Source organism: Trachymyrmex septentrionalis, unplaced genomic scaffold, assembly GCF_001594115.1.
Source record: "Trachymyrmex septentrionalis isolate Tsep2-gDNA-1 unplaced genomic scaffold, Tsep1.0 scaffold80, whole genome shotgun sequence".
Classification (NCBI taxonomy): Eukaryota; Metazoa; Arthropoda; class Insecta; order Hymenoptera; family Formicidae; genus Trachymyrmex; species Trachymyrmex septentrionalis.
The window spans coordinates 2,014,042-2,027,956 of NW_017305988.1; the positions used below are offsets into that span (position 1 = coordinate 2,014,042).

At 30.0% G+C, this 13,915-nt stretch overlaps 1 protein-coding gene across 1 annotated transcript; it reads left to right on the forward strand.

The window, feature by feature from the left end:
- The first annotated feature begins 1,055 nt into the window (after nt 1-1,055).
- On the forward strand, nt 1,056-12,624 carry LOC108754669 (corticotropin-releasing factor-binding protein). Its single transcript, XM_018497149.1, has 7 exons — nt 1,056-1,344; nt 5,122-5,215; nt 6,189-6,349; nt 7,839-8,052; nt 10,234-10,409; nt 11,888-11,996; nt 12,197-12,624. Exons 1-7 carry the CDS (start codon nt 1,234-1,236, stop codon nt 12,328-12,330), a joined length of 999 nt encoding a protein of 332 aa, XP_018352651.1. The 5' UTR covers nt 1,056-1,233; the 3' UTR covers nt 12,331-12,624.
- Nucleotides 12,625-13,915: the final 1,291 nt, after the last annotated feature.

Consider the following 13,915-nt stretch of genomic DNA (forward strand, 5'->3'; position numbering starts at 1 on the left):
TCGCCGCCATCATCGATCTCGATTATAGCTTTGAGATTAAAGCTAGACGAAATAACATCGTGTCGGAACGAAAGCTATACACGCGTGCGTGCACACATATACACACACATACACACACAATATATATAATATATATGTACGTGTATAGCAATGATAAAATGCACTAATCGAGCGATCGTCCATTTTACTGACAGGATGACGCGTGTCCTGTATTCCTGTCTCATGATTACGAATATCGTTATAATATCGAAGAACATTTAAAATGTCAACCCGTCTTTTTCCCGCGGCGATACAAAACGTTATATATGTATATATATATGTCGACACAGAATGCGATATAGTGATTTTCGCATCTACGAAAGAATCTGTCGATAATTCCTGTTCCCTTTGACATTCGCTTGCGATACGCAAAGCTTATATCAAGGTATATATCATATGAGCTCTGTATAATCAATGAATAACAAATGTGAATTTGTTAAAATTTGAAAAAAAAAAAGAGAAATAAGCTTGTTTATGCTTTTGAGAGAGAATTGCTAATTTATTATACTTACTATTATATAATTATAAAATTTTTTATTTAATCTTCTATCGTATATAAAAACTGATCAAGGAATAAAAAAAAATCTTCCCAAGACTGAGAAAGATAATCTTAAAAAAAATATTGAAGCTCATGATCGTTGAAGTATCGATCGTTTAATGAATTTTTGAAAAGGGGGAATTTTTCAAATCAAATTTAAAAAATACAAATATAAATCTTTTATATAAACGAAAGAATGTCAATTTTTTGAAAGTTTTACTTTTAATTTAAAAACGCCACAAATATATGAAAATATTTAATAACAAAAAGGCTCGAACGGAATATTTTTGACCTTTTAGATCGGACAAAGTGTACATCGTGTTCCCGTCTCCAAATTCACCCCTACAGTTGTAAAGCTTCGTAGCGCGTAACAATAAGGCTTGGGGGTTGCGCGCAGTCAGAACGAAGCGAGGAGGCTGTGTAGACTAGCTATAAGAGGGACGCCGTGCGTCGCGACGCCATCAGAACACCTGCCGCGCTCGACCCGAGCTCGGCGCAACCCCCACAATATCTTGCGCTGTCACTTCGATCTCTCCACAGCGATCGAAGGGCGAGGGAAACCGATCCAGCCGCGAGGGAGAAGCTCCAGTTCTTACTTGACTCGCTGCGCGTTGTCACCTGTTTCCGTTTCTCCTCGATTTTGTCATCAGTGAGAGATGTTCTCCAAGTCAACTTCAACAACTCTCCTGGTCATCATCATGATCGTCGTCGGAGCGACGTTTCACGTCGCGAAAGCAGCAATCGATAACGATCGCCGTCAACAACAGGTAAACGCACCGCTAGAATGTACATACATTTGCTTAAAAATTAAAATATGTATGAAATATAAGAAATTGAAGAAATTTTTTTTAAATATCCGAGTTTTTAAGAAATATAAAATATACAAAAAAATACATAATTTGAAGAAATATATTTTTTTGACCATAAAATTAGAAAATATAAAATTAAAAGTAAAAAACATATATATAATTATTTATCTTAATTATTACTATATTTCATAGTTTTTATCGTCTTTAATATGTTGTTTGTTTTGGTTAATTCTTGAATTAATCATTAATGATGAAATAGAACTAAGGATAATAAACAAAAATGATTGGAATAATTGTGGTTATTAAAACTTTTTTAATGACAATAAACTGCGATCGTTTTCAAATTATTAAGATGATAATTCTTATTTATATATATGTTGCAAGAGTCACATTAAAAAGTGATGTTAATAAAGTATCTTAAAATGTTTACACTGCATGTGCACATAATTTTAGTTTAATTATTTTTCTGTTTTTATATTACTTTTTTCCTTCAAAAACAATTGATTTGAAGATATTCAAAATTTACGACTCATTTAAGAATTTTAGCGTACAATAAACTTAATGAAAATAATATTACGGTTACAGAAGACCATGCTATGTATGATAAAATTATCGTAGGTTTCTTCTCCAATCAATTACCTCTTTTTTAAGAAAATTATAATTGCTTTATGATTCACTTAACTTAGCTAATTGATGTCTGCTGTATTTTTCTGTTAGGATTAGATTGACGGTCGATCGATATGACTTAAATGTTTAGTGATAGTTTCGAAAATGAGTTCACGATTGTAATTATGTGTATTTATATACTGTGCGCAATAAACTTTAATAAAATTAAAGAATGTAGTTATATAAAAAAAATAAATATATAATTGAAGGAATAATTATTTTATTGTACAGAAAAAATGAAGTTAAATTAAAAATATGGTACTTTTAAATTAATAAATGAATCTTATTAGACACGAGAATTAAAAGATAGAAAGAGAATTTCGAAAACTAAGAACTTTAAGAACTTTTTTTTGTACTACAAGTGACGTCATTTGCTAACTTATAATGAGTTTTGATTCTTTACTTACAAGTAAGTCACTCTTGGTTAAGATTTGGACTTCTTTTCATCACTTTCATAAGGAAATAAAGATAAATATAACATCAAGTTACTATATCAAAGACGAGAACTTAATTAGTTAAGTTTCCTACAGTTTTTTTATATGTAATTATGTAATAGATATAAAGCGATACCTATTGCGAGTTTTGATTAGAATTTTTATAGAAAAGAGAAAATTTTTTAATCTACATTACTTTGCTACTTAAAATTTGATTTCTATGACAAAATATTGTAGAACTGTACTTTTCTACCGATATCAGCTAAAATCAGAAATGAGAAAGTTGAATTTACCTTAATCATAAACGTGCTTTATTATAGTATAGTATAATATTAATTTCTTGTGTATTCAAAGAGAGTTGAAAAGAACAAACAAAAGACTTATAGATATATATCACTGTACCAGGGACCTCGTGTGTCATATTAATGATATGCGATAATTACCTTCTGGCCGTCGCGCGATCGCCGGCAAATGCGCCCGTATTGCGATATTCGCGCCAGGGCCATCATTCAGACAGGAGACTTTGGCAATTACTATCGAGACAGGTTTATCTGGCAGGTGGGGACGGTTTTTATAGCGGCTCCCACATCCTCTCGCGACAGTCGAGAATTAATGTTAATTGAATAACGGATTTTTCGTTTCGCACGCGCGCGAAGCGAGCCACATGCGGCGGTGGAAAATGTAATTTGCGCGATTCTTGTTGCAGCACGTAACGACAGATGCATACATGTGCTCGAACAAAATGCAACAAATGCTATACGAGCTTCTATTTAAATCATAACGATATGTATATACATATATGTGTGTATTTCTTTTTAACCGGATTTTACATTTACAATCATATAAATATAATCAAATATAAAATAGCGTGGTTCAATTATTTTTTATACTTCATAGCATGATGACCAGTGTAATTCTACGATATTCATGGAAACAAACACGTACGAATGCGAATTAATTAATAAAAAGGTAGCATTGTTTTCAACATTATATTAAAACGAAATCCTTTGTGAATAAAACAAATTGATTTCTATTTTGCTTTTTCAAGTATTATTTACATGCATTTAATGCACTTATTGAACAGAAATTTATTTGCACTTTGAAGCATATAATGTATGCGTATTGTGTATCGCACTTTGTACGTTTGTTGATAATATGATAATTAATAACATTATTTAAATTAAATTAAAGTTTATTATCGTGACCAAAAAGTAATCACTCAATTATTATATGTATTTATCGATTTAAAATTTAAAGATCTCAGGAAGAAAAATAATATGATCGATCGTATATAAAGATGAAATTATATAAAAGCATATAAACTTGTTCGAATGTTTAATGCAAAGAAGAGGTAAAGTATATATTAGATTGGATTTGGGTAAACTTAACCGTTATATTACGCGAAACTGATTGCTGTATATTGAATATCAAAAGGATAATCGCAAGTTTCCTCAATACACAATAAATCCTTCATTCTTGATCTAAAAACAAACGATTAACAGCCCTTACAGCGCAGAATATTGCAGCAATATTATTTTGAAAGATTGTAATATTTCATAAAACATTGCTGCAATACTGTAGCAATATTCCTATATCCGCAAAAATAAAATATTGCTATAACATTATGCAATATTTCAATAATTATTCTAGTTCTACTAATTGCTAACATATTATTGCGTGTGTTTAGCATCATATTCTAAAATACATATGATAAAGTTATGATCAAAAAATATTCGGGAGCTTAGAAGGCATATCCAAAGCTATGTTTCGATTTCCACCTGAATGCCATCCAGGTATTCTATCCTCGTTATTTACCGAAACAAGGATGACACCCGGAGAATACCTGGGTAGGAATCCGAACATGCCTCAAAAATAGTTGAGAATTTCCAGGAGACTCCCTATAACTCGATTTACGTACTCCTTCTTATAGAACATTTTCTTTTTACGAGAAGTGTATTCCTCTAGGCGGGGCCGCGTACTTATTTACTGAACAACAATATATTGCAATATTTTCTACAAAATATTAAAATTATAATATTTTGCAATATTGTTGCAGTACTTCCAATAAAATATAATTCAATATTGCAGCAACATTGCTGCAATTTTTATAATATTGCGCACTATTAAAATATTACTGCAATATTTCGTGCTATAGGAGAGACGATAAAAAAAAATGTATCTATTACTATTGACAATTTAATATAATTAATACACATAACATGTCGATTAATACAATTTAATCGATATGTTATTATTTAAATTTAAAAACTCGATCGTCACTTTCTTCTGTAACTATTCATATTGTTTTATTCGCGTCATCTTTCATTTGCTCTTTCTATATGTATACCATACGAGCATGCGTTATAAGTTATAAATGTCCATAGTCGTTTAACGTGAAAACGCAGTACTTGATATACATCGCCAATTTATCTTTCATACATGCCAATAAATAATAAATTTTGCACTAAAATTTTTAACGCGAACAAGTACAAAATAATCCATTCTTCAATATTCATGGAATTTCCTCAGCATTTTGTTGGCTGCCATTTACATAGAATTTTAAACAGAAATATTTGTTAAATCAACTAATTTGAATAATTTGCCTTTGCGTAATGTAGTGTACTTCTCTTTTCAGATAACAAATGAAGCAGTTGCCAATATCTTGGCTTACGAAGCGGAAGCGAAGTCTTCATTGGAGGTACCACGTGAGCATTATCGGCCAATTACAGGTAAGGGAACAATGTATATACATGTATAGATACATGATTACACAATTAGGTTGTAACATATATAAAAAAAAACAAGTAGATAATATTTTAAGTAATAAATAATATTAAAACAGCTTGTTTTATGCTAAGCAATAAAAGTAATAAAGAAAGGTCAAATTTAAAGCACAGATAGAGGAGACCGGGGCAAGTTGTTACACGGGGTAAAGTCCTAGATTTATAAGAGAAGCGTGACTGGTGTTAAATGTTCTGAATGGTTATTGCAATCACGTGACTTAGTAGCCAATCATGAACTGATTTCTGTGTATTAAAAATGGCTACTTAATAGATGATTAGTGGATTTCACAGTTCGTCTTGCAAACGACGCCATTGTAGTTAATACTTTTTCTAGTACTTTTTAGGGTAAAAATTCAAATTAGGGGAGCATCTCCTAATGACCTTAACCTTGGCAGATGTTGTCAAGATCATGACCCTGAGTGGCCTCCAATAGATATTTAGAAGGTCCCTTAATCTAGAATATTACCATTAATATCTCATTAACCATTGCGAAAATTGCAAAATGGTAGAGATCCTTTTCTAGTCAGATTAGTCCGCTCTATCTACAAAAAGCGTTTGGAAGTCTCATGACACCCTGTATAATCTAGAGACATAATAGTCTCGGCGCTAAGATAGAGTTGTTAAAAAGTTTAAAGATCTCGTTTTATTTTACGAGATATTGTTTTACAGTAATTTACAAAATGCGTATATTAGAAGTAAGAGTAACATTAATACAACATAAACATATATACACTAATCAGATTAAGATGATAATGGTTGCAAGATCTTCGTCATGCTGTTCGTATATACAATTCTTCGATATAACTTTTAGAATATATAATTTAGAATATATAATTTTTGAAATATTTTATATACATTTACATAGAAATTATTCACAGGGATTAACAATTAGAATTTAATTGCTAGTATTCTGTTCCAGACTGTATGTTTGTTACCTCAGAAAGCGGACCGTTCTCTTATATATCGCCAACCGATGACGACAATGTTTGTGGAATATATTTTCTAACTGATCCCGATCGCGTGGTAGAAATACATATCCATAGCTTTGATGTTCCTTGCGATCATCGAGGACTTTTGGCAGTACGTAATCATTTATACAATATGGGTTATATTACATTCATATTGTTGATTAGGAAATTATAATATTGTATCACGTAATATTACTGTTAGTTTATATTTAACGGGATATTATGTATATTAATATGAAAATTTATATATAATATATAAACTATTTCTATCGCATAGCGGAATTTCAGATTTGCTTATACTCATTAATATACGATAACAATCATAGGTAAAATCCTGAAAATTAGAGATGCACCGGATCGTAAAATTATCGGATAATGGATATCTGAACAGAATATAATATCCGGTCGGATATCCGAGAAGACAATTTCTTCGAGTTGGATATTCGAGAAAGCAATTTCTTTGAGTTGGATATCCGATATTTTCCAGATATTCGATCGGATTCCAAGAAAATGATTCCAAGGAAATGATTTCTTTAAAAAAAAAAATTTATACAAAGAAAAAAAATTGGAATTTTGCAACAGTGTATAAAATATTATAGCATTATGAATATACATACTTATTTCTAGAATATTTATATAATATAAAATCAACAATTTAATGATACCAAATTTGAACCGTATATATTCCCGGATACTAATATCCGGCTATCCAGTCGGATAGTAAAAAAGTATCGAATAATACAGGAGAGCGGATACTTTTCGAATATCTGGTGCATCCGTACTGAAAATCATTTTAAAAAACGTCAATAATGTCATAAACAAATTGTTATAGGGCACGTGTAGGGCAATTTTATCAGGACAGAAATCGAATTACACAAAATTTCTCCTCCCCTCTTCAACTCTCATTCATTTCCTCTTTTGCTATTAATGGAAAACTCTTGTAGAGTAAATTAACCCAGATAATCTTACGATAACGGTGTATGTCACGTGTGCTACGAATATCACAAAAGTCAATACTGCGAAAAGAGATTGCTTTACATACAACATAAAAAGCGAATTTTGCTCGTCGTGACTTTGCAAAATGTAATTTTCCAAAACAGATATAATCATAATTCGAATTCTTAGCTACGCGCGATGAATATATTTTTGACGATTTCCTTTTTCAGTAATTTTGTTATTTCTTATTGGTGTGCCAAATACGACATCTAATATTAATAGTATATCGCTTAAAGATGATTTTTGTGTGCAATACATAAAATTCAATTATAATATGCCTGTACATATACACATAACTATATAAGATTTTTGTATAAATTATTATTTTTTGTAAAACTATTACGTATACACTTTATAAATTTTACCTATTAATAATTATAATTATAGCATAATATTCAACTTTTACTACGTTTTGCGATTTTAATGTACATATATAAAAAAGTTTATATACTTTTATAAAATATTCACATATATATATTTACACACACATACATAGATAATGGAGATAAAATAATTTACTAATTGTAGCTTTATTTCATTATATTATTTTATAATACACATATATAACACAGTAAGTAAATAGTTAATTGATCGTTATTTGGAAGGTAATCGATGGTTGGGAATTGAATGGCGAAGTATTTCCGAGCGAAAGCGACCATTCATTATCAATGAAGGAGAGAACGAACGAGTTCTGTGGTAAGAATAAATGGTACAGAAGAACTTTTACGAGTTCGCAGAACGCTGCACTCCTTCAATATAGAGTACCTCTACGTGGGAAGGGTTTTGTTATATCTGCGAGATATCAAAAGAATCCAAGACGTAAGTATTATATTACTTGATTATGATTATGATCATATATTACTTGAATTTTCTAAAAGAAACTTAACTTTTTTAGAATTACATTTTTTGTATAAATATTAGAGAAATATAAATCTCTATGAAAAGATATAATATATATTCAGTAAATGTTAAATATTCTTGAAATATTCCTAAAATCCTCCAAAAAAACGTTCCAAGAATTCCAAAATATTCCGAATATTTACGGTTTGTAAAATCAATTAAAAATTTTATTTGTATGTCATTACATATTCCGAGAATGTTCCATATACATTCCGTAAAATTTTAATTTTTCCAAAATTCCAGATCAGGAATCAGGATCATGTCTGTAAATCAGTTTTTAAACAAAATTTTACTTTGGAAAACACATTTAATGTTTTTTTATCGGAGTCCAATTTTGGAGCTCACTTTACAGACGAAGTGCTGCGCTCTTTATATTCTCTTCTAGGTGATTCTTGTTTGAGTAAATGCCCTTTGCCACGATTCTCTGTGGCGGAGATGTGTAGTACTGCTCGCTCGCTCGAGATTTTCATGAAATATATAAGAAGTATTCACTCAATATTCTGAAGATTTCATTGACATATGCACATTCTTTTACTGTTCCGAAACATTCGGTATATTGGTAATACGAATCGAACTTTCTGTGAATATTTATAGCGTTAGCTGGGTAGTTTTATTACATTTTTAAAAGAATGTAGAAAAAAAGAAAGATCGAAATATTTTCATAAAATGATTAATATGTATAAAATTAAATAATGATTTCATTATACAAGATATCGCTTTTATATTTGTTTAAATATTTTATTCAAATTATATATATACAATATACTGTCATAAGGATTATGGCACATAAAAAAACTTAAGCAATAAAACATAAATAAGCGAATTGACCGATGACAGTAGGGACCGCAAGCTCATAGCGTGAGCAATAGCTAATTCAATATATGTTGATTTCCTTACTGCTTACGTCTTAATATTTTTCTACGAGTAACGAATATATCATTGGAATTCGAAATAATGAACGTGAAAATTCGAAATAATGGAAAATCGATGCTATTTGTTTTTAATATTTTAATCTTACAATTTTATTAGATCCTTAAATAGGAAAAAAGGTGAAAATAAAGATTGGAATATAATTTGAATGTAATAAGGGGAGAATGACAGAAGCCTGTTAATAAAGCTTCTATAAGAGGTGAAAATTGAAACAATGAAATATAAAAGCAGTATAAACGTTCCTTTTACATTTTAATGGTCGGTGTTCAATATAGTTGTTCTTATATTTAAAATTGTCATCTTAAATACAATTTTAAGATATTTTAAGTCATTCACAAGAGTCATATTAGCATTTTAAAACGGTTTAAAATAAAAAGGGGCTATGAACCGGCTATTGTTTCAATTTATGCTTCTTAAAAGTTATAAATTATTTGTTTACGCTTTTGTCACTTTCCTGCTCTTAACATTTGACTTATGCTTAAATTTCATTTTCAGAGATAATACAGGCTTCACTCTATTTTAAGCTTGAATATTCAATGTGCTGAACATTAAGTTCAATTGAATTTAATGATCTTTTTTTTAGAGAACGTACTATGAGTTTCAATTTTGGCGTAATTTTAATCGCAGTTATCAATCTCCGACACGATAATAGGATCTTCGACAGAGAAGAGCAATCGATTTTTAATGAAACGCTATTATAAGTCTTGCACAGGAAAATATTGTAGAGTTTAATGAATTATATTTTTTTATGGACCGAATAATTAAGTTTACTTCAGCAAGGAAGATGACAAGAAAGAGGGCAGAAATGAAGAAAGATGGAGACCAGACATTTGTAAATTAAAACATGTTAGGTCTGCAACGTTAAAGAGTAATTTTAAAAATCGGAATATCATACATTCTTTTTGAATAAAGATAGAGAAGATAAACAAGAAAATATTGCATGATTTAATGAATTATATTTTTTCATGAACCGAATAAAGTTTGTTTCCGCAAGCAGATGTTTAAAAATTAATACATAATCGAGACAAAAATATTATTATATGTTTTTCAGTTAAATAACAATGTTCGGTTAATTAATACAAAAACCATTTCTAGCTGATTCTAAAGCGATCTAATCTAACAATATATGTAGTTAACGTATTTTAGACTCTTGTATTCTTTGCTTTTCAGCTTGCAACGTCTTGTCAGTAAGTACAACGGATCCATTCACTCTTCGTAATTATGGCAGACGGATTAATTGTACCCTCGTGGCAGTGTATCCTGGTATCGTACAAATAATTGCCCTCGGAATCGGCGGTAGCTCCCACGGCGTCGTTCATACAACCGAAACTGGCACATTGCACAAAGTATGTTGTAAAATGTAAAATCTTTTTCTTCAGACGCGATTCGTAGTTATTGCCCTCATTCGCCTTCAATGTTTCATCTTCAACACGAACAAAATCTTCAATCGAACAAATTACGTTGCTGACATAACGCGTTTTCATTTATTTATATTATACCAAGTTTAAAAATTAAATTTAATGATAATTGTCCTTTGATTGTGTTGAAAAGTCTATCTGAAATTAGCAATTCTTATCTGCTTTTTATTTAGAATGACTAATCTTTATTTAAAAAATTTGTGTTTACAAAAGAATTTTAATTGGAAATATACACTTATCGGTCAAAAAACCTACTAAATTTTAGCATAAATTTTTAATATTTTCAAATAGCGATAATTCAATGAATAATCATTGTATCGAGCTCAAATTAAGGTTTGAATTTCCTTTGATGATCATGGAGAACAAATTTGAGTTACACAAAATGTAATATAAAATAGCAGACGTTGAAGGCGGACATAAAAAAACAGTTAAAAAAATTTTTTCTTTAAACTTTCTGTTGTGCTGCTTAGAGGAATCGGCTGCATACCAAAGTATATGAGTCTTTAAGCTCATTGATTTCCAAACAAATCCATATTTTGAATAATTTTCTATGATTTCTGTTAATTTAAGTGGTTTTTTTTTACCATTAAATATATTATATATTAGGTGTACAAAAAAGTTCTGAGCTTTAGATTTGATACAACCGAAATAACAATTTAAATTTTATATATCTTCCCGCCCTTTTGGGGTTTTAAAACAGTAACATTTAACCTCCTGAAATGCGATACGGTTTGGCGTTTGATGCACATAACCTCAAAAATCAGTAGTGTTCACGATGGCAATTACAAAAGAGCATATTCGATTTTCCATCCACTTCGCGTTTCATCTGAAGAAAAATGCTGCTGAAGCCACTGAAATGATTTGTGCTGCATATGGAGAGAACGCTGTAAGTCATGCAACATGCAAAAGGTGGTATCAAAAGTTTCGCCAAGGAGATTTCAGTCTTAAAGATGAATCGCGTGCTGGACGCCCTGAAAAGATTGAAACGGACGAATTGCAAGCACTGCTGGATATAAACTCTGCGCAAACTGAAAAGGAGCTTGCAGAACAGCTTGGCGTTACGCAGCAAGCCATTTCCGTACGATTACATACGATGGGAAAGGTTCAGAAGGAAGGCAGATGGGTTCCGAAAAAAGCTCCCCGAAAGATGGCAAAAGGTCATTGATGCAAACGGAGAATATTTCGCTGATTAATATTTTTTCGTTTGTTTTTAAATAAAGATTGAATTTTACAAAAAAAAGCTCAGAACTTTTTTGAACACCTAATAATATATAAAAGATTTAGTGTTTCCATGAAAATTAAAACTCGTTTGTACATATAATATAAAAAAGTTTTACTCTTTTTTTTTTACAGTAGCTATATTTTTTCCGATATACATTATATTTATGCGATCGATTAATTTTCAGTGCGATGCAAGGAGTCCGCGAGATCAAGTGCAAATCGGAGGCAGCAGCGGGTTTGATACGATAAAATTCGACGTAATTGATTCAATTTGCGGCATTGATTCCAAACCCGGTAATGAATCTTTCATACATAGAATCAGCGAGTGACGATTGAAAGTGCTAGAGTAAAGCAATGTTATTTTCATACATTCCTCATACAGTCCTTTTTGCATTTTGTATATGTATTTAACATCATGCTTATACAATGAATACTACATATGTATTAATTGAAATTTTTATCTATAATTATAAAAGTTAATTTTGATATTTTAGATATAAAGAAGCTCGTAGCGTATGATGTAACAGTGGTACGACTATTATCGAGCGGTTACTACGACAACTCGGTGACGGTGGCAATAAGTCCAATAGTAGACAACAGTTTACTGGATTCCGCTTCCGGTCTTTAAACTGACTGCTTCGAACAATTTCATCCATTATCCGCAGCACTCGCTACGTGCAGCATCTATTGATCTCGATGTTAATCTTCGAAGATGCGGACACAACGCCAACGGATCGTGTAAAACATAGTATCTCTCTGATAGTTCACAGATTATTCATGTATTTGTGTTATATGCTAAAAAACGGTATATAGATTATCACATATATAAGGTGTTCGGAAAATTAACCGACAACGTTCTTTGGGCAAATAGAGCGGACTAAACTAAGTCGAAAAGCTCTCTACCATTTTGCAATTTTCGCAACAGTTAACAAGATATAATTAATTACTAAAAATCGCGGATATTGGTTTTCAATAATTTTTTTCTCAAATACTATCAATTTTACAGAAAAACTGCAAGAGACAAAAAGTGTGTTTATTTTCTTCTCATAGAACTCTAAGAATTTTTTCAGAATTTTTTATCTCTGTAACTTTTTAGTACTGTATTTTCTTATTGACAACTATTTTTAACAACATGAAAAAATACAATTAAAAAATTCTAGAAAGAAACTCAGAGCTCTATGAGAAGAAAATAAATAATTTTTGTCTCTCGCTATTTTTTTGTAAAGTTGATAGTACTTGAGTAAAAAATTATTGAAAACCAATATTTGGCGATATTTGGTAAATAATATCTTGTTAACTTTTACGAAAATTGCAAATTAGTAGAGAACTTTTCGACTTAGTTTAGTCCGCTGTACCTGATCCACGAGCGTCGATTGAATTTCTGAACATCCTGCATACAAGTGAAATAAGATGAGTTTTATTAAAGACTGATTATTCTAATTGATTATTCTAATTTTTCTTTTCTCATATTCTTCTCAATACAATTATATTGTTCTATTTCATAATATTAATTTTTATATTATCAAGTATTAATTTTTAAATAAATTAATTTTATTATTAAATGTGCTGTCGTGTATGATTCAAACATCAAATTTTTATTAATGGGTTAAGATGCAGATTATATATATATTCAACATTTTATTTAATTTATATTAAATCATGAAATGTTTTTAAAAAATGGAGGATTTTACTTATTTTAACATTTATTTTAACATAATTTCTAATTAATATTAGTATGAAAGTTAATGTAATGGGTTTTATGACTAAAATAAATTATGTTTTAAGTGAAACAAATGTAAAAGAGTAAATATTATGAATATTTGTGTTTATTTAAATTAGTAAACAGTCGATTCCTTAGACATTCTCAACCGCCATTTCTTGTTAAGAACAATAATATTATGTATGTATGATAGTAACTTTAGAAAAATAAATTTGTGTTAACTGCATTAATTTGATAACTGAAAATATTTGATGTATGTAAAAAATTAAACATAAAATGTAAAAACAATAAATTAATTAAATTAATATCAAATTATAATTTAAAATAAATTGGAAATATTAAGTTTAAAATATTTTTTATCAATAATCATGTATGTACATACAACAGAAATAAATAAATAGGATATATGATTTGATCTAAACCATGGAAGGGATTAACATGGTGTACTCCGTGGTATAAGAAATTGACATGGTGTGCTCAGTTTGGGCAAACC